Genomic DNA, 23,110 nt, shown 5'->3' on the forward strand with positions numbered 1-23,110 from the left:
ATAATATGCGTATAATTGTAATAAAATGCGCAGATCATGATAGTAATGTTGGTTTTATTTTAGAACAATCCTATCATTTTAGAGAAATAAAGAAATACATTTTCCCCTTGATGTGAAGTATTCCGTTCCCATGTTCATAAGTATTTTCTTGTTATCAAGGTCAGAGTATAGGCCTAGTTTTTTTTTTTTTTTTTAAATTCGTTTCCCTGGGGTCTATAATCCATGTGCATTTCTTAGAAAGTATAAAATTGTCATATCAAATTGATCTCGGTTCAATTGAATCTGGAGGAAAAAAAATAAATTTTTTGAATGTCGCAATAGGCAAACCAGTGTAACGACAAAAAAGTGACCCCCGTAGAACATTGACCAGGGGGTGTCAAATTTCTACGTAGAAAAATGACCCCCCCTTCCGGTTTATATTCTGCGGCAAGTAGGATCATTTTTTGACCGTAGAAAACCCTTCCAGGCCGGTAATTCTACGACTCCAAACACGTTGAAAAATGCCCCCCCCCTAGAAATCTGACCCCTACTTTTTTACTATATTATATTAAAAAAAAAACCCCTTAGAAATCAGATGTGATACACGTTCATCCCAAGGTTATGGAAGGGTTGGCGAAGATCCAGGGATAACTGCGTTTCCAAATTTTTTTTATATTATCATTTATTAATTTTTTAATCATTATTTTTCCCAATGAGTAAATATATTTTTATTATTGGGGAGTATTAATCTCACACCATCCCTCTCTCTCTTCCTCCCTCTCTGCATTTCTCCACTCCTCCCCATCCCCTACCCCCTCTCATTCTACCCACTATCTCTCTCTCTCTCTCTCTTTCTTTATTTTTTGTCTGTCTGACTCGATTTATCTCTGAACTTTCGAAATAAATTATATATATACATAATTGATAGATGTTTCATAGTTATTTACAATGAAAAATAATGGGAAAAATACTTTTTCTACAATAAAGAGAAAATTCTTATCGTTATTTTAAAAGAAATTATAAAATGTTTATTCTTGATCTTTTTACTTTAAAATGGATTTAGCAGTATTGTTTATTTGTACAAAAAATGAATGTAATTTAAAATTATAAGGGCGATAACTTTACACAACAGAAAAAACTGCTTCCAAGTTCACAATTAGATCATTGCGTTGTTTGCGTATTTAATGAACAGAAGTTTTATATGCTTGAAGATCAATACTTATATGTTTACTAACATGCAAGGAAGATGATATGTCAGCTTGAAATCCCAGTTGAATATTATTTGTTGTACCTTATGCAAAGTGGGTGAGCGGCTGATGCCTTAAATTATCCACATACTGAGGGGAGGTCTATAAGATATTCTTTATTTGACCAAGTATGTAATTAGGGTTTGACATTCACTATCCCTTTCCCTTGTATGCATTCAGTTTACCTAAATTTTACATTTTTATAATTTTTGTCCTGTTGAATGTTAGCCAAAATTCATAATTTGCATCATGACTGCCTCGTTGTTCGACGCATTACCCAGTATGTTATTTTTTTTCTCATTGCATATAGATGTTCGTTTGGTGCTTCATTTGGTACTGTTAATTATAAATAAACGTACAATTAACCTTTACTTGTTGCATGGTTCTCCTCTTACCACAGATTCCCACTTAACATTTTTGAATGGATAGTGTTAAATGATTAACCGTTGGGCCATCAGTGTTTGAGTAAATGTTCACCTTATAACAGGTCTTAGCCATGCTTCTGGGAAAATTACAATCATTCAATTATTAAGCAGTAGAACCATTCAATAAAGAATAGAGTCATGTAAAGTATGTGCTTAGAAATTGTTACAAGGTTGTCTCTGTCGCGCATACCGCCTGAGTTTGTAAATCGTAAAACATTTAAAACAGAATTCATTTCTTAATAATTTAAGTAATGAAAAGGACCAGGTGAGGGTGTAGGGGGAGCGAACATGTTAGAAATTCGAAATTTCTTGAGAAGCCAAAAAAAAAAATAATGCCCTCAGACCTTATTTATATATATGACAGGAGCAAAAATAGGAAGAACCATACTGCAGTGCAGTATGGAGTGCAGTGCAATGCAATGGAGACAAGCCAATCTTATTTACAATAAAGTATCAATCCTGGGCTCAATGTGTAAAATAATAGGATGATCACATCATACTCAGGACAAAGATATGTGAATTAGACTGAGAAGCTTTTTCGTAATGCAATAATGCAACATTCGTTTTTTTCTATTGGTAAAACTTTTACACTGCCGTGTATAGGCTTGTGTCAATTCTTGGTATACCAAACACCTCTTTTTTTAATCAATTGATTTTTTTATATAAAAAGCCTCATTTTGTTAAGGAATTTGTTGACACTAGCAAACGACAAAAGATATTGGTAAAGTTTTATAGCTAATCACTAATATGCTCCCGATATCGAAGGTCAGATGCATATTGATTTAGTTCTACGTGTTATTTTTTCACATATTCAATCTTCCCTATATTTTTATGAGAAGAAGTTTGAGACTCTATTCATAGAAAATCAAATATATTTACGAGATCGAATTTCCTTATCAATCTTGCATTTTTTTTTCACACAAATTTATTTGGGTAGTATGGAATTCCATATACGACAGCCAACTGCTTACTGCCAACTGCTCACTGGTTACTGCCAACTGCCAGCTGCTTACTGCCAACTGCTAACTGCTTACTGCCAATTGCCACTGTTTAACATTTTTTTTTATTTATCTTAATATCTTTAATTCACATGCTTGAATAAATCTTATAAATCTTCTGATAGCAAGAAATGAATGGCGAACGATAGTATAGTTCTGCTAACTACCTCCCATTCAATTTTCATAAATTAACAATTTGTAAAACTTGTGTTTTTCACTATAGAAATCAACTGAAAACAGAAATTTATTTTCAAAACACCCCCACCCCCACCGTGAAACAATAATTCCTTTTAACAGGTATTATGAATTGTTATTTCAGAAATTCATACCAAAGGTTTTGCTGTTTCACCGGGGAGGGGGGGGGGGCATATGTTTACAGACTAAAAACTAGAAGATAGTCATTTTATTACCAATTTCAAATTAAAAATTCCTGAATCCGCCAATTTTTGTTATTATTGTAATATTCTTGCATAGGGTTTATTCAAGCATGCGTATTAAAGATATTAAAGATAACAAAACAGGCAATATCATCTCTAATAGCCACAGAACGTCATTATAGCCTGTAAGGTTTTCCTTTAATGGGGATAAAACATCTTGTATTAATAAAGTATAGTATATAACCTTTCAATTTCGTCATTTTTACTTTAAAGCTTTTAGAAATGAACACTTCATATCATAAGGCTGTGTGATTTAACCCCTATGTATTTGCCTAACAAGAATTTTTCTACCAAAACCATGCAGTTTTTTTTAATAAAAAAATGACACAGGGTCATTTTTCTACAGGGTCATTTTTCTACGTAGAAAAATAATCCCCGGTCAATATTCTACGGGGGTCACTTTTCGTCGTTACACTGGCCGATATATACATGTAAGAGTTGTCATAGAACGAAAAATTATGATTACTTCAGTGCCCCCCCCCCCCCCCCCAAAACCCACAAGAAAATGATTAAAGTACGGAAGCCCGTTGAGGCCTACGGAAGCCCGTTGAGGCCAATTCAGAGAGAGAAATATTTTTTATTGCGATTAAACGCAATAATTATTGCGTTTAATCGCAAAACATTGCGTTTAATCGCAATAATCATTGCGTTTAAACGCAAAAGATTGCGTTTAATCGCAATGTATATTGCGTTTAAACGCAAAACACTTTGCGTTTAATCGCAAAAGATTGCGATTAAACGCAATCTTTTGCGTTTAAACGCAATACTTTTGCGATTAAACGCAATAATTTTTGCGTTTAATCGCAATGATATTTTTGCGTTTAAACGCAATAATTTTTGCGTTTAAACGCAATACTTTTTGCGTTTAAACGCAATAATCTTTGAGTTCAATGGCAATAATCTTTGTGTTTAAAGGCAGTCATTTGTATCAAACCTTGCAGAGAACAATGGACCCACGCATACTTATATCTTTTATTTCTTTCTCTTTTTACTTATTAGGAAATTGTGTGTTGTCTATATAGAATCAGATTTCTCCGAGCAAACACTCTCTGAAAGGTAAATCACTAATAAGAATTTTTAGAGGAGAAAAAAATGTCGGGTTGTAAAAACAAAGGAATCCTAAGAACGAGACATGTCTTAAGCTTATTCTTTACATTTTTAATGAAGTTTCGGTCAGTTGTTCTGATGAAAAAAACTGTCCCATACGTTGCAGTCACAAGTTTAAATCATGTATAAAGGGATTTTTGGAAAGGACTGAGGAAATGTTGGAATTACGTACAACATGATGAAGTATTTAGACTTCAATGTACATTCATAACCCTTCCTATGGTTGCATACAGTAAACACAAGAACATATGTGATGGATTTATATGAGGTCAAAATCAAAATCAAATGAAAACAGATTGATCGATGTGTACTACATGTATCAAATTGAAAAGTGCTATTAATACCACTGAAACTTTCTCTATAAGTTATGATACACGTAAGCAATTGATCAGAGACTTCATTAAGAGTTTTGGGTTCTAATACATTTAAGACATTCAGGTTGTTAAGATGCCATTGTTTTATTACAATTTTCAAAAACTGGAAAATTTTGCAAAAAGACACAGAACAAATCGGATCTTCTTAAAGTTGAAGTGTCGGGTCCTAGTACATGTAATTATAAGCTTTGACTAATTCATGTTTGATTTTGAAACTACAGTATCATTGTGTTTAAATGCAAAGCAAATCCTTATAAGGAAGGATTATTGCGTTTAAACGCAAAGATTATTGCGTTTAATTGCAAAATTATTGCGTTTAATCGCAATACTATTGCGTTTAATCGCAAAAGTATTGCGTTTAATCGCAAAAGTATTGCGTTTAAACGCAAAAGATTGCGTTTAATTGCAATCTTTTGCGTTTAAACGCAAAGTGTTTTGCGTTTAAACGCAATATACATTGCGATTAATTGCAATCTTTTGCGTTTAAACGCAATAATAATTGCGATTAAACGCAATGTTTTGCGTTTAAACGCAATAATTATTGCGTTTAAACGCAATAAAAAATATTTCTTTCTCTGAACTGGCCTCAACGGGCTTCCGTATTAAAGCATTTTCTAGTTGTTTTTTTTTTCTTAATGTAAGTGAGCTTATTTCCTATGACATGTTTCTTCCGGATGTGCGCACTTAGCGAGAGTAATATGTTTTTGGTCTGACTGGTATGGAAGATCGTGACCACCACGGACATCACTTTACCAACTTCTACGTCACTACGACCGTACAGTCCAGACGAAATTTTAGAATCATCATGGAAGCTTTCACAGTTTACTTTTTGTCCATGGAAATTGTCATCCTTACGCACCGTCAAATAACAAATCAGAATAATTTTGCTCATGGTAAGCCCAGGGCTTTTCTTTTTAAAATACTGGATAAATTGAGAAAAAAATAAATCAAGAGTATTTTTTTTAAGTTTGTGTCGAAACAGATTTTGACCGAAATGTCAAAAACCCAAGTGAAGATACATTTTCGGCTATTTCAGATTATGCTTTCGAAATCATCATATCAGCTTTTGGGTTAGGTATCATAATGCAGATAATTTTGTTATTAAAAGACTTCCCAACAGGGGTGATATATGAATGCATGAACGAGTGGCACAAACTTCAACTCTTTTTGCATTTTGGAGGATGTAAGTAAACGTTTAACTCTTCACAATATTCTAATACATGTAAATCCGATTTAAAAAATGATATCATACAACAGTAGATGTATATTGGACCAAAGGACGTGTATAAAATCCACAACCCTAATATAAATCCCTCAACTATTGGAATCTTTTCCCCATACATACTAGTATATATTTTTAAAGACATACCTTCATGAAAAATAGGGGGGAAATAAATTTTTTTCATATTAAATAATTTAACCCCCCCCCCATCTTATAAACACACACCCTTACCCTCACACTACACCTTTAACGCAAAGAACGAGGTAATTTCTACATTTTGATCTCAATATATAATTGACTTAAATCAAGAGTTTTTTGTTTTAGTCTGCTCTCTTTCATTAGTTGTACTAAGTTTTCCACCATTGTATGTTTCGCTAGCGTTTAACAAAACTAATATCATTGTCCTTCCTTCGTATAGATTTTGAAACAGAAAAAAGTTAAAATGTCTTTATTATTTCTCTCATATTCAATCATCAATTTTAAAAATGAACTGCCACTTTGTAAGTCGATACATGTAAAAAGCTATACAAAAAAAATCCATTGAACGTGTTCCAGTTGCTAGTAACTTTCTTTAAGATCTGTCTAATGCATTTGATCTTCAAAACTGTCTGTCCTTCTTGAATCCATATATATATAACTGATTATATGTTTACTTTCTTTCCTTTTTTCTTTATATACTTGTCTATTTTTTGACCCTTGACTGTAATTTTTGTTTGTATACATGTGTATATGTTCCTCTTGTACCAGTGATCTGGTTTTTAGTGAAAAAAGAATTGAAATTGATTAAAATCTACCTTAGAAATTATATGCAATTTACACTTATAGTTTTAAAATATTTTTTTAAACATTTTTCTCTCTCTCAGTTTTTTCAACAGCAATGGGCATCATCGCTATGGCAGTTTCAGAAACTACTGTTGAAGAACATGAATTCACAGTTACAGTGGCTGCTTTAGTGACGTCAATAATTAACGCAACTTGGTACACCATTTCCAAAATCTACGAAAAAGCCGTGAATTTGTCTATTCCTGCCATAACCGTAACCGACACTGGCAAAGAAGAGACTATAGTGCTAGAAGGGCCATTTGGTGTCAGATCATGGCTACAAACTCCGAGACATAGACGGCAAGACGGACATTTCCTGGTGGCCCCGGATATTTCGGGCTCCCAGCCCATTCACAAGGAAGGCAGTCGGTTTATGAGAGTACCATCAGAAATGTTGTTAGAACAAGCCTTGAATCGGGAGAGGTATCAAGAAGAGATGTCAAGCCTTGGGCGAAATTTGTCTGCGGGATATCAAAAGAATAATGAAAACCTTGAAGTCCTTTAGAGAAGTCGTGAAACATGTTGCACGATAATGGACTGGTTCATAGCGCTTGATGACATGGTTGCAAATGCATCGCTTTATGCATGGTAAACAAAATTACATGAACAATGATTCTTTCATATTGCTTTAATGTTAAGAATATTTTATATACTCATAATCATTGCAAAATGTATGTCTTTTTCAAGGCTGTGACAATCGGTCATATATCTAGAAAAAGAAAATATATAGCATCACTACAAGATGTACATACTTTTTAACTCTCGTCAGATTATATAGTGCATCTTAATATATTATTTTCATACTTACAAAAAGGAGTAAACCATCAAACTCATTCTTTTCAATAAGGTTATCCTCTGTAAATAAATTAAAAAACGTAACTTGCAGACATCTTGATGATAGATTGTTCACAGACACTGAATGGGTTCATCTCTTCAAACACTCTTGGCGCCTACTTTCAAAAAGTTTACATTCCCATATTTAATCTGTCGTCTGTGTTTTCTTGCTCTTATTGCTGTGCATGTTATTTAAAACTTAAACATAACTCACTATTATGGTCTGCGGCGGTGAACAATTCCTGGATGTCATTGTGACAAACAGCACCACTGTGGTCCATGTCAAAGTGCTGGAATACATGTACCGACGCTTGATGTGTGTCCTGGTAATTATGCTGCCATTGGTGAACAAACTCGTGACTCACGGCGCAACCGCTTCCTAGAAAAAAAAATGAAAATCGTATATATCGTGACCACCTTTTCCAGATCATCAGGTAATGAATCCTGTATATATTCCAACTATGTGGTGAACATATTTTTAGGTGTTTGTTTTTGTCCGTCGTCGTGCGTCATCCGTCGTTCGTAAACTTTTTCAGCTTCTCTGCATAAGCTGCTGAACAAATTGAACCCGATTTTGGTATGTAGCATCTATGGGTAAAGGAGAACATAAATTGTTAATTTATGGCCTATGAGGTCGGAGGGATGGAGTTAAAATCTTCAAAATTAAAGTAATCTCTTTACTCCAGTCAAACTGTATGACTGTAATGAGCATTGAGCCATCTACAACAATTACCGTATGAAATTTATGGCCCCATGGTCAAGATTATAAAATTAAAGGCCCCTAGGTCAGGGGTTTTTGTGTTAGGACAGGGCTCTATTGAACATAATTATAGTGAAAATGATTATTTTTTTGAAAATCTTTGTCATCTACAAAGAAACTAACTGCATGGTTATGATGAGCAAGGGTGCTTCTTCTAAAATTATAGAATTCGGAGCTCCTTGCTCAGAGGTTCTTCTTTTCGGACGGGTCTCTATTGATTATATACTGAAAATACATTAACTCTTTTAAAATTTTCTTACTAGTATCTGCTCTATGTTTAAGCAGATAATCTAAGTGAATGGATATTATGAGCAGTGCCTTTTGAGAAATTTATTGCCCCTGGATTAGGGGTTCTAGTGTTAGAGCGGACTCTATTAAATATATTTTAAAATTCATTAATTCTTTGAAAATCTTTTCGTCTGCCCCTGGGTAGATGAACTAAGTGCATGGTTATGATGAGCAAGGTTTGTAAATTTCATGGCCCCTGAGTCAGGGTGTCTGGTGTTAGGACAGGGCTCTTTAAATTATATAGCGCTGGACAGGGTTCTATTTATCTCGTAGGGAAATTTATACTCTACTCTGAGAGAAGTTATTCCCCTTTGATTGCCAAGGTATGATAATTGATGACATAATGCAATTGATTTGTCGATTAGAATAAAAGAATTAATTTATACAAGAATTTGAGTGTGATATACAAAAAGTAATTTTATAGATTTTATTGTCAAGAGGACTTGTAAATAATAAATAATTAAAAATGCGGTAAAAATACTCCATATTTGTACATAAATGTTATCCAAGACCAATTAAGAGAGAACATGTGGTCTATGTTATACTGTTTTATGTGATCATGCACTATTGTGACAGCGTTGTTTAGTCTGGTGATAGTGACAAATGGGTCTGGAGTGTTTTGGCACTGGCGAGTACAGGCAAGTAAATAGATCTACATTTTTACCTTGAGTTGGTGCTGAATACTAGACTAACTATTTTTGCTGAATTCTGATCGTCCTACTTCTCTTGTTTGGGGGCGAAATATTTTCATCTTATCTGTTAATTTTGTTACTTCTATGGATCCTTCACAGTGTTGTACTTTACTCAGATGACCGCTAAGGCTCTTGGGCCTCTTGTTACTTTTTGCTGAGAAAAATATCATATGTATTGTATTTTGCAGTCATAAGAATTATTGAGTAAACCTTCCGATAAGGTGCCTCTCTAAAAACTGGAGTTTTTAATCTCAAGATTGATAATCTACAAATATATTATGTCCTTACCATCATGATCAAAGTTTGTGACAAATTCTCGCTCTAATTCAGCCAGGGACAAATGACCATCAAGGTCAAGGTCTCCTAGTGCCCAGAGTTTGTCCGTTAATTCCCAGATGGTCAGCTGGCCACCATGGGGATTTCCCCCATGAGGACTATTGCTACAAAATATTATGTCACAAAATTATTTAGATAGATACGATGTTTAGTGATAATAATCAATGGCAATGGAATGGGTTTTATAAGTTCAAAGGAATCTAATCAAATACAACAAATTTGAAGGTCAAACTTCAATAATTCAGCGGTACGTTTATTTTCAAGCTTTTCGTGCTGCACTTGCTCGCTTCTTCGTTTGCACCATTCAGTAAATCTATACTCGTCTGAACTAGTACTATATAGATAAAGATAAAATTATCAAGAACTCTATAAGCGATAATTTATTATAATACTGTTTTTAGATATGAAAAATACGATGAATTTTGAAAGCGCCAATATATTGATGTTTACAATAAAAAAAAGTTCCTGTTTTCATCTGAAACTGCATATTATCAATTTAAGAACTAGCGACAACTTAAACGTTTTAAGTACATAGCAGTAATATTTTAACACTTTCATTTCATTGATCTCATAGGTACCGATTACTTTACAATTGGGGTATATATCTATTAAATTTCTTTTCCAATACGTACGTACCAGATAATTCCCGAGAAGCAAATTGTCAAGAGAATAATCTCTTTCATACTCTTTATCTCGTTTGCAACGATTATTCAGATCACGACAATATATAAGTACAAATACTTATCTTCAATCCACGTCTGGAAATACTTGTGCTATGAAAGACACCTATGTTGAGTGTTTAACGAGTTTAAGTACATAAATAGATAAATGTATCGAACCTCATCTATATATTTTAATTCTATTCAGGCTCTGTAAAGTCTAACAATACATATAAATGGTAACATCAAAGTATACGTCAGATCTTAAATATATTACAACATGTGCGTGTGTGATCAAAAAGTTTTTGATTGGTGTGGCAAAATACCATCAGTGTTTCAAATGTATATCGTTATATACTAATATACGCCATGTGTGCTTTCTTATTTTGCTTGGTCAGATAAGTAATCCCTTCTGACTGATTAGTTATGTTAGCATCTCAGAATCAATTTTAAGAATCATTGGTTGTGATTTGATATTTATTTATCAATCATTGTGGTAATTTTTGGTGATTGATGTAATTCACAGACATATATTTTCATTTTATACAGACTCCTTAGAACACCTGCAGTGTTGTAAGTGCTGTTTGTTTTAGAGCTGTGTTTATTTGTTTCTTTACTAGTTCTTCAATTGTCCTTTAATCATTTCTAAGCAAGTCATCTAAGGGGACCCCGATTTTTGAAGAAGGTGGCCGTGTAATATATTACCTGAACGATGGGCCCTACTTTGAACAGACTTGAATCTAAACTACATAATGTTTTAATATATTTATTGCCTTGTTTTTTCAAATATTTTTGCTTACGCATTCCCTTGAATAATTTTGACATTTCACCCCCTCTCCAAAATATGATCCTTTGCGAGGACATAAAAAAAACTGAAAATTACTCATCAGCTAGAAAATGTTATATAGTTTCTGTATATTGAAAAACAGGGACAAAAGAGTTGCAAAAGGTTTGACGCATGCACGTACGTGTAAATACTAGTACAGACAAGATGTGAAGGGAAGTTGGTGTACAATTTAATTAAATTCCTGTATTTAAAGGCTAGAAATTGACTTCCGAGTTATTTCATCATCAGACATACATTCTATTTCAATTTTAGGAATGAAATGTAATCTTTCAACGGTACTAATTTCAAAGCTTAAAAATTTGATTTAACTGTTTTTTCTTCAAACTGATGGACATTATCTTGTAAATACATACAGGTTTAAGTTTTTCCTTCTACCAGTCAGTGTATAATTAAATAATTAAAAAAAATACATCAGCTGACCTGAACTTCGGCACATGAAAAGTATCTGTCAACTCCAAAAACATTCACGGTCAATCACATTGGTTCAAGCAACTCCTGCTCTTAAAACTTCGGTGACCTTCTCGGTAGTAACGCAACCTTAAACACCTATTTAGTACACTTTCAATAAAAATTTCCCAATTATGCATAAGGGATAATTTTTATACATTTTCTCTTTTCAATCAATGCTCTAAAATCAGCATATTCCACCTATTTTGCATCCAATGAGTTTTTAGAAAACTATTTCTATCTTTAGAATTGAACTTCTTGCATGGTCAATGGATAAGGGGTAAATTATGTGATCTTTTATTTGGACAACTACGAAGAAAGACAAAATGTTTTCTCTAAAACATTTGCTATTTTAGTCTGTGATCAACGATGTCTGAATCCTACGTATGGGTAAATTTATAAAAAAAAATGGCCAAATATATATCTATCAACCTGTACAAAAAAGCAGGCAATGGGAATAAATTTCTATGTCTCAGCATATGTCTTTACATAGTGTCTAAATACCTGCCAAATATCTCATTGATATCTCAATTCACAAAAAAGTTATGCCCCAAAATGATGCTAAAAATATTAGGAGTGCAACACCTTTTTATGACATTTTGAAAATTCAATATTTTTAGCTCACCTGAGCTGAAAGTTCAAGTGAGCTTTTCTGATCACCTGTTGTCCGTCGTCCGTCCGTCTGTCTGTCTGTCCGTCCGTCTATAAACTTTTCAATTTTCAACTTCTTCTCAAGAACCACTTGGCCAATTTTAACCAAAGTTGGTATAGAGCATTCTTGGGTGAAGGGGAGTTTAAATTATTAAAATGAAGGGCCAACCCCCCCTTACAAGGGGAGGTAATCAAGAAAAGACAAAAATAGGGTGGGGTCATTAAAAAATCTTCTTCTCAAGAACCACTGGGCCAGAAAAGTTGAAACTTATGTGGAAGCATCCTTGGGTAATGTAGATTCTAAATTGTTCAAATCATGGCCCCTGAGGATAGGGCGGGGCCACAATAGGGAATAAAAGTTTTACATTGAAATATATAGGCAAAATTTTTTTTAAAAAAAATTTCTTCTCAAGAACTACTGGGTATGATCTACATGTATATAGCCCCACTCTAGCACCAGAACGCCAGGAAAATATACTATAAAATATATTTTATCTTCTAAATATATATTTTAGCTAGTTTTTGACATAAATAAGGAATAATTCAAGATATAAAGCCAAGTTTAAATACTTTAATGTTTTTTTAATTATGAAGTATTGGACTATAAATATTACACAATTTCGTTACCACATGATGTTGCCAACACTTCATAAATTTTAATGTTCTATGGTTTTATTTTTTAATTTTACTGCAGTCAGGAGTGCAACAAAACCGTTTTAAAATATCAATGATCTTCATATATCTTTACTAAAATATAAATTTTTAAAAAATGGTACTATTTGATGTTAAAAACATAATGTTTATCAACTAATTACAGACATTTTACAGTCAATTCAGAGAACAGCTTTTATCACTTAGCATATAATTTTATTAAATTTAGTATTTATTGTAAAAAAAAAATATGGATATCATTTTTGGGGGCATAATTCTCTTATTCTATTAACCTTTCAAATACATTATATACAGTGATTAATTAGTGATTAATTATCAAAAGTGAATGGCAAAGTGGAATAACTTCTCTCAGTAGAATACAAATTAATAGAGCCCTTGCCAGGACCAGAACACTTGACCAAATGGTCCTGATGTTCAAAAATCTGGTAAAAATAGCCTTGCTTATTAAAACTGTTATTCTGTTTGCCTTCGATATGCCAAGGAGCAGAGAAGATTTAAAGAAATAATGCATTTTCACAACAGATTCAACAGAGCCCTGCCCTAACACTAAAACCCATGTCTAGGTCATGAAATTCCCTAATTTAGTAAAGATACCCTCATCATCATATCTATGCACTTAAATGAAGATTTTCAAAGAATTAACAAATGTTCACTATATTATCAATATAGTCCCCCACCAAAGAAACATCAAAACCTGGGACCACAAGTTTTAAAAATTTTGTAGGAAGCACAATTGTTCATCATAACTATGCACTTTGTTTGTCTGTCTAACGATAAGGAGCAGACTGGATTACCCAGGAGCAGAGAGGAAGATTTTCAAAGAATTAATGCATTTTCACTATATAATCAATAGATCCCCGCCCTAACACCAGAATCCCTGACCCTAGGGCCATGAAATTCACAATTTTGAAAAACGCTTCCTTGTGCATCATAACCATACACTTAGTTTGTTTAAATAATACTCAGGAGTAGAGAAGATTTTCAAAGAATTAATGCATTTTCACTATATAATCAATAGAGCCCCGCCCTAACACCAGAACCCCTGACCCAGGGGCCATGGAATTCACAATTTTGGAAAAAGCATCACTGCTCATCATAATCATACACTTAGTTTGTTTAAATAATACCCAAGAGAAGAGAAGAAGATTTTCAAAGAAATAATGCACTTTCACTATATGATCTACATAGCCCCGACCTAGCACTAGAACCCCTGACCCTGGGGCCATGAATTTCACAATTTTTTAGAAGTTCAATGCTTATTACAACCATGCTAACAGTTTGACCGTTTGATGTCAAGGAGTAACGAAGAAGATTTTTAAAGATTACATCAATTTTGGAGGTTTTAGCCCCACCCCTCAGGGACCAGGGAAGCAGGGACCATTATTCCCCTTCATCCAGAGATGCTATATGCCAAAATTAGTTGAAATTGGTATAGCGGTTCTAGAGAAGAAGTAAAAATGTTCAAAAGTTAACGCACGACACACAACGCACGACAGACAAAACGGATAGCAATAGGTCACCTGTGTGACTCAGGTGACAAAAAAATTAATTCTGAAACCTTTTTATCCAATTATTATTATCTATTCTATTGCAACTTCAGGAATTTTAACTAGAATGCATGTACAATATGATGATGTAAGTGAAAAATATGTTATGGGTAGGTGATTTCTTTTAATTCAATTTGGTGGTCATTATTTTTGAATTCACCCAAATGTGGATAAGGAAATGTCATTGCTTTTAATAGAAAAATTAGTAGGAATTAACAACGGAACTGAGGGGGAAAAAACCAAAACTTTGAATCACAGATCATGATTTTGTTGTCGTACTTACCCCTATCCGATATAAAAGGAATTTTCTATTTTATAATTAATAAAAATCTACACTTCCGTGAATTGACATGACTTTGAAAGAAAATCAAACATGAAACATAGAGGAAACACAACTAGGTTATCAGTTTTTTATCCATCCAGGCCAAATTCTATATGAAGCCGTTTTGGTATTTACTCCCATTGAGTGATATCACCTATTTGAATAGTTGATATCACCTATTCAATTGGTGATATCACTTATTCGAGTAGCACCTACAGTGTATTTAATTTGAAATGGTGAAATATGTATCCGTATGGGTGATATCTTCTATTCGAGAAGGTGATATCACCTGTTCATTTTGAATAGGTGATATCATTTATTCGAATAGGTGATCACCTTTTCAAATTATGCATAAAATAACAAATGCTCCCAAAACTATATACATGTACTGCATACATTTACTCTATACAGGAAGTAAACATTTCAGTCTCTTTGCACTTAAATTATATAAATATCAAAAAGCAGAGCAAAACTAAATGCAAGTAAAATATATTATAACTTCACAGAAATTGATATATAGTAATTTAGCCCTAATTTGCTTATGATTAAATGGAAATGGGTTGCTCTATGGACCCTTTTTGTGTACATAAATTATACGAACACCGCCCCCCCCCCCTTGTGCAAAAAGGAGATAAATTTCAGTTTATTTGATCATTCAATGTCGAAATAGTAGAGAGTATGGTTCAAATTAAAAGACAACTCCAGAGAATCTTTTATAATCTTTTTTCAAAGTTATGTTTAAGAGTAACGAAATCAATATCATCAGTTTTAAATCAATGCTAAGAAAATAAAATTGTTCTTCGAAAGCCCTTAAAAATTTCATCCTTTACTTTGCATTGAAGCTAGATTGTCTTGAAAAAGTGACAAATCATTATTAAATGTTGTAAGAAAGGCAACTAGGCGATATTACTCATTCAAATAAGTGATATCACCAATTCAAAACGAAAAGTTGATATCACCAATTCGAAAAGGTAATAATCACATATTTGAACAGATGATACCACCTATTTACTTCGAATAAGTGATACCATCAATTCGAAAAGGTGATATAATCTATTCGAACAAGTGATATCATCTATTTGAAATAAATAGGCGATATCACCTATTCGAGTAGGTGATGTCACTACATAGGTACGACATCATCTTTTGTTCTTTTAATACTTTCTATGTCTTGAAAGGCCCAAGACAGTCCAAGAAGTTACTTGTCCAAAATCTTGTACGTGAAAAGAAGAAAACATTTGCTGTGGCCTTCAACTCGACATTTAGATATATCGACGATGTATTGTCAATTAACAATGGCTATTTTCATTCTTATGTCGATACGATATATCCTGGTGAGCTTGAGATAAAAGATACCACAGAGTCTGACACATCTGTTTCATATTTGGATATTTTACTTGAAAAAGACGTTAATGGTAATCTAACAACCAAGCTTTATGATAAACGTGATGACTTTAACTTTTCAATCGTAAACTTCCCTTACTTATGCAGCAATATACCTTCATCACCTGCATACGGGGTATATATCTCTCAGTTGATTCGATACGCAAGAGCATGCTCTACGTATGAACAATTTCTAAAACGAGGTAAATTATTGACAAACAAGTTGATGAAACAAGAATATCAGCTGTCTCGTTTAAAGTCATCATTTCGTAAGTTCTGTGGTCGATACAATGACCTTGTCAGCAAATACAATTTATCATTGAGTCAAATGCTGACTGACGTTTTTCATACTAATTGTTAGGCCATTATTTACACACTGAATTGTCGACGGATTTTCCGTTATTTCCCGATCATGACAAGGAGCACACGGCGGGTGTGACCGGTCGGCAGGGGATGCTCACTCCTCCATGGCACCTGATCCCACCTCTGATGTTTAGAGGTCCGTGTTTGCTCTGCTCCTATTTTGTATTGTTTAATGGACTTTTGAGCTTGAATACTGTTCGTTATCTCCATATATTTCACTGTAACTGCCCAATTAGTCAAAAATCTGTCCATTATTAGAAATAATGGATAGTATATGATGATTTATTTGACGGCTACAGGTAAGTTATTGGTATATGAGACAGGATTTTTTTCTTGGTATTTCACTCATATTTTGCCAATCAAAATTTCAGAGGGAGATAGAGCAATCAAAATTTCAGAGGGAGATAGAGAGAAAAGAAGAAACAAATAAAAATTAGACATATCACTTTATATATAAGCATCAGTTATCTGTGGTTGTTGGCTTTACAAACACATCTGCAAATAAAAAAAAATTCTCTTTGCTTTTTTTTTTACCTCGTGATCATTTGAGATCATTATCTTAGGCGCAATCTCTTGATTTACTAGTATTATAACAAATTATGTAAACTCCGCTAAAGCATGTTATAATTTCAAGTAAAAATCTATCATTTCCATTGCACATTGAAATCTGTAAAACGATTGGAACGGATAAAACACATAAAACAGACAAAGAAAAAAATGATTCGATGTACTGGTTTCTATAAACGCCAAGAAAACGAGAAAATCCTTTAACCAATGAGTGATGTTAAAACTAATGAGAATAGCAAGGAATATTTTTAAACGAGTCAGACGTCTTTTATTCCGTCTCCAAAAATTAACCACTTTCAGTAAGAAAATCAATATTGTTTGATAAAAGATGTGGAAAATGTTGAATATACAGTGGAATGATGATAAAAAATTCTGTTCTCCTGGAGTGAAAAAAATCACAATTGATGTTGCAGTGATACCAAAACAGCTTGCAAGCAAAGCAACATCACTGAAATTAGGGTTATAGTTAGTAGCCTTGATAATAGCTTCCTTTTGCAATACATAGAGAATTACAAGAATTAGCAGAAATGACACCAATTTCGTTCCCATTAGACAATATAACCATATGTAGAATATGCTGTTGAAAACAGAACTATCTATCAAAAATACAATAGCAAAAATGTAAAATGGACCGCTTAGAAAAATGGCGGCTGTTGATAAGTATATTTTTTGTCGCCTTGTTAAGGAGATACTTTCTTCCAATTTAAGTTCTCTTTCTTCTTCGTACCGATCACAATCTGAAGAAATGGACACATAGAAAGTTCTCCTTTCACTTGTTGTTATTGGTATACTTATGACGAGTACCGTAGATAGTACACTGAATTCCATGACAAAAGGTAGTCTAAAGATTTCTGTGTATCGAATCAGTGTTTCTAAACCATTTTCTTTAACATAGCTACAGTTGTACACTTCTTTAATAAAAGTTGAATTATCTGAGCTCGTTTTTTCAGTAACACAATATACAAGACCAATTAGGAAGGCGGTCAAATTTGTAACGACCATCAAAGTTATGACACATCTTATTTTAACACTATTTACAAAGGAATTCCTATGGCAGTACAAAACAATGAACGACTGCAGAATTGTAAACAGAACTGAAACAAATCTCCCTAGTTCTCTGACTATTTGGTACTCATCATCGTTCGCACATCTCCAATGAATCTCCCTATGAATAAATCCAAAGACACATTTAAATACCCCAAGAGTCCAAAGAACCCCTATCTTGGTTTTGGTCACCCCAGACAAGAGAAGGTTGTGAGTTATCCATTCCCTCCTTCTGTAGAATACAGATAATGCTGTACAGAGAATGACCACAGTTCCAATAATCTTGGTTGATATGCCTATTACTGCAACCACAGCCTCTTTCTGTGTAAAAATGGGAGGGAAAAAAATTCCGATCAAAGTTGCGGCAAGTAAGAAGGGAATAGCATTGCCTCTTTTACGTTGTGATCTCAGGGAAAACATTTTAATTTATGACATCAATCATCACGAATCAATAAAAATATAATTAAACGAACATTTCCTTAAGTCGTTTATGTCGCACTTAAAACTGTTCTAAAAATTTGAAAACGGTACAATTTGAAAATCATGTTACATATAAAAAATGTGTTTGGTGTGCCTATAGAATAAACAAACAGGGACTTTCGCAACTGGTACCACTATTTTGCCGTTTCAGACAATGACTTGAGTGCATCTACAATGAACAGTTCTCGTCCACTCCATGCGCACTATATTCAACTGAAAATTGATCGTAGAAAACATTCAAGTATTTAAGATTACCTTCTTCTGTTAACTGAGGTAGAAATGAGAATAATACATGTATCTCTTATAGGTTAATGTAGCTGTTAAAGTTTTCAGTCACTCTGTACCTGGGCTCCTATAACAGCCCAGTATTTGTATAAGTCACATTCTGAACTTTTATGAGTGAGTATCTCAAAACATTTTTTTTTAATCTACAGGGTTTGTCAATAGAATAGGGTCCTTTGAATGAGACCTTAAAAACTGAGGCCCCGTGTCACGGCAGGTGTTTGCACGATAAAGATCCCTCACTGCTTAATGGCCCTGAGTGCCGAGAAATGGTCAAAATTTGAAGCCCTTCACCGGTATATGGTGACGTCTCTATATGAGTGAAAAATTCTCGAATGGGACGTAAAACAACATACAATCAATAGAATAAACAAAAGCAGGGACATTAGCAACTGGTACCACTTGCACTGCCGTTTCAGACTGTGACTTGAGAGCATCTTTTTTGCAGTTTTCTTTTGCACTCCAAGCACACTATAGTCAACTGAAAATAATTCATAGTACACATTCAAGTATTTCAAAACTGAGATAGAGAATATTTTCCCTAATCAGTAAATGCAGCAGATAAGGATTTGAATAACTCTATTCTTTGGTTTCTGTAACGGAGGATTTGAACAAGTAACATCCTGAACTTTCAGGAGTGAGTGGCCCAAAACAGTTTGGCCTATAGAATAAACAAAACTAGGGACGTTAGCAACTGGTACCACTATTACAACCGTTTCAGACTGTGTGCATCTTCAGTACATAAATAATGCACAGTTCTCTTCCTCTCCAGGCACAATATATTCAACTGAAATAAATCATAGAAAACATTAAGGTATTTCAACATTACTAGTACCTGCTTCTGTTAACTGAGGAAGAAATGAGGATAGAATCTCTTATCAGTGTATGCAGCCGTTGAGGATTCAATCACTCTATTCCTGGGATTTTATGACAGTCCAGTGTTTGTACAAGTCAAATTCTGAACATTTATGAGTGGCTCAAAACAGATTTATAATCCACTGGGTTTGTTTATAGCATAGACAAAACCAGAGACATTAGCAACTGGTACCACTAACTCTGCCGCTTTAAACTGAGACTTGAGTGCATCTTTTTCACTTTTCTCTTCCTCTCCAAGCACACTATGTTCAACTAAAAATAAATTATGACTAAACAAATTCAAGTTTTCAAAGATTACGTGCTTCTGTTAACTGAGGTAGAGATGAGGATAGTCTCTTTCATCAGAGTATGCAGTCGTTAGGAATTTCAAAAACCATATTCCTGGGCTTCTATAACAGTCCAATTTTTTTTTATGAGTGAGTGGCTCAAAACAGTTTTTATATCTAACGGATGTGCCTATTAAATGAACAAAACCAGGGACATTAGCAACTGGCATCATTATCACAATCGTTTCAGAATGCAACTTGAGTGCATCTTCAGTGCACAAATAACACACAGTTTTCTTCCTTTCAAGGCAAACTATATTCAACTGAAACGAATCATAGAAAACATCCAAGTGTTTAAAGATTACCTGAGGAGGAGATGAGGATGGAATCTCTTATTGGTGTATGCAGCCGTTAAGGATTTCAATCACGCTATCCCTGGGATTCTATAGCAGCTCAGTGTTTGAACAAGTCACCTTCTGAACTTTTATGAGTGAGTGGCTCAAACCAATTTTTAACCCGCTGGGTTTGTCTATAGAATAAACAAAACCAGGAAAATTAGCAACTGGTACATGTACCACAATCACAACCGTTTCAGAATGCGACTTGACTGATCTTCAATGAATAGTTCTCGTCCTCTCCATGCACACTGCAATCAACTGAAAGTTGATCGTAGAAAACATTCAAGTATTTAAGATTACCTGCTTTTGTTTACTGAGGTAGAAATGAGAATAATATCTCTTATAAGTTAGTGTAGCTGTTAAAATTTTCAGTTACCCTGTTCCTGGGCATCTATAACAGTCCAGTATTTCAACAAGTCACATTCTGAACTTTTAGGAGTAAGTGGCTCAAAACAGTTTTTAATCCACTGGGTCTGTCTATAGAATAAACAAAACCAGGACATAAGCAACTGGTACCACTAACTTTGTCGCTTCAGACTGTGACTAAGTGCATCTTCTTTGCACTGTTTTCTTCCTCTCCGGGCACACTATAGACCATGAAACAAATTCAAGGTTTTACGTGCTTCTGTTAACTGAGGTAGAGAGGAGGATACTAGTAGTGTCTTTCAGCAGTGTATGCAGTCGTTAAGAATTTCATAAACTCTTTTCTTGGGTGAGTAGCTCAAAACAGTTTTTTTTTAATCCACCGGGTTTGCCTATTGAATAAACAAAACCAGGGACATTGGCAACTGGCACCATTATGATTGATTGATTGTATGTTGTTTAACGTCCCTCTCAAGAATTTTTCACTCATATGGAGACGCCACCACTTGCCGGTGGAGAGCTGCAAATTTCGTCCTATACTCGGCACTTACGGCCATTGAGCAGTGAGGGATCTTTTTCGTGCCAGCACCTACTGCGACACGGGACCTCGGTTTATACGGTCTCATCCGAAGGACCGGTCTCCACGTCCCACAGTGGGATTCGAACCCGCGATAAGGATCAACTCCTTACTTCGCCACTCTAGAGCAGACGCTCTAACCACTGCGCCACGCGAGCGACGGCACCATTATGACAAACATATCAGAATGCGACTTGAGTGCATCTTCAGTGCACAAATAATTCACAGTTCTCTTCCTTTCCAGGCACACTACATTCAACTGAAATGAAATATAGAAAAACATTCAAGTAATTAAACTTTAAAGATTATCTGCTTCTGCAAACAGATAGAGATGATACCGGTAGTATCTCTTATCAGTGTATGCAGTCGTTAATGATTTCAGTCAATCTATTCCTGGGCTTCTATAACAGCCCAGTATTTGTACAAGTCACAGTCTAAACTTTAATGAGTGAGTGGCTCAAAATAGTTTTTATGTTTCCTCATGCTGCACAATCTCACCGCAGCTCTGTTTTTGCTGAGTTATGATCAATGAAATCAACACCAATGTTGAGATGAAATAAGTCATTTATTAAAAATGTCGAAAATAAGAAATATATATACATAAACATTATAGGGGATCAGACCAAAAGGTATTCACACAATACATATCAATATGCTGATCCCCTAAATTTACAGATAAACAATATTTGCAAAAAATATATAAAACAGTAAGTATACAGCAAAAATGTGGCACATCAAAAATAAATATGCCAGTAAAATTAAAACATATAAATGCAAAATAAGGTAGGAAAGACTGGGGTGGTGGTGGGTGTGCCAAATTTTTTGTTGTTATCAATAGCATAGATGAGGCGAGAATGACCCAAAGCTGACTGGTCAGCTACCGACAGCATCAAAACACGTGACCATGATATGGTCATTTCTGATTGGCTATTAGCATAGATAGGGGTAAGGTTTGACCATGGAAAATTTTGGAGTTGTGTAACAAGTAGCCGAAACTGAAGAAATGGGGAAAATTGCATAACATGCACCTGACACCTGCAAGGCATGGGAGAATTCCAGCCGATGAAGAAAAATCAAAATATTGAGATTTAAACAATACAAAATACAATATTTACTTACTTACATTTAAACAAAAGAAAACTAAACAGCATTCGACACATAAATGAAATTATTTACATAATTGTTGTTTTTTTTTAATCCACTGAGTTTGTCTGTAAAAAAAAAAAAACCAAGGACAATAGCAACTGGTACCACTATCACAAACGTTTCAGACTGCGACTTGAGTGCATCTTCAATGAACAGTTCTCGTCCTCTCCATGCACATTATACATTCAACTGGAAATTGAAAGTTAAGATTACCTGCTTCTGTTAACTAAGGTAGAGAAGAGGATATTATCTCTTATAAGTTAATGTAGCTGTTAGGGTTTTCAGCCACTCTGTTCCAGGGCTTATATACCAATCCAGTATTTGTACAAGTCACATTCTGAACTTTTATGAGTGAGTGGCTCAAAACAGTTTTTTAATCCACTGCCTATAGAATAAACAAAACCATGAACATTAGTAACTGGTACCACTATCACGACTGTGCATCTTCTATGCACAGTTCTCTTTTTTGCACTTTTCTCTTCCTCTCTAGGTCTGTTTAAATTAAAACATTTACTGTGCAACAGTTGTTGTCAAAGAAATGACTTAGCAGGAAGGATATTTATCTTTTACGAGAAAAAATGGAACCAAAATATTGGCGAAATATTGATATACATGTATAATAATGATACTGAATATAATATCACTCAATCGGTAACTATTATAGTACAATAAACGTTTAAAGTTTTCAAACTATGGGTT

The 23,110-nt window shown here is 34.2% G+C and overlaps 2 protein-coding genes across 2 annotated transcripts; one reads left to right on the forward strand and one right to left on the reverse strand.

The window, feature by feature from the left end:
• Positions 1-5,270: 5,270 nt before the first annotated feature.
• LOC133172462 (uncharacterized) lies at positions 5,271-7,116 on the forward strand (the record flags this gene model as incomplete). The annotated part of the gene is made up of 3 exons (XM_061307349.1): positions 5,271-5,460; positions 5,604-5,750; positions 6,653-7,116. Coding segments are annotated over 3 exons (801 nt in total), but the record flags the coding sequence as incomplete, so codon positions are not given.
• Positions 7,117-7,312: 196 nt separating this feature from the next.
• LOC133172464 (uncharacterized) lies at positions 7,313-10,289 on the reverse strand. The gene is made up of 5 exons (XM_061307351.1): positions 10,158-10,289; positions 9,474-9,625; positions 7,660-7,824; positions 7,416-7,466; positions 7,313-7,320 (listed from the first exon to the last, which is right to left on the reverse strand). The coding sequence occupies exons 1-5, from the start codon at positions 10,202-10,204 to the stop codon at positions 7,313-7,315; spliced, it is 423 nt and encodes a 140-aa protein (XP_061163335.1). The 5' UTR covers positions 10,205-10,289.
• Positions 10,290-23,110: the final 12,821 nt, after the last annotated feature.

Source organism: Saccostrea echinata, unplaced genomic scaffold (genome assembly GCF_033153115.1).
Source record: "Saccostrea echinata isolate AGI-Se365-2 ecotype Australia unplaced genomic scaffold, CSIRO_AGI_Sech_v1 ptg000054l, whole genome shotgun sequence".
Classification (NCBI taxonomy): domain Eukaryota; kingdom Metazoa; phylum Mollusca; class Bivalvia; order Ostreida; family Ostreidae; genus Saccostrea; species Saccostrea echinata.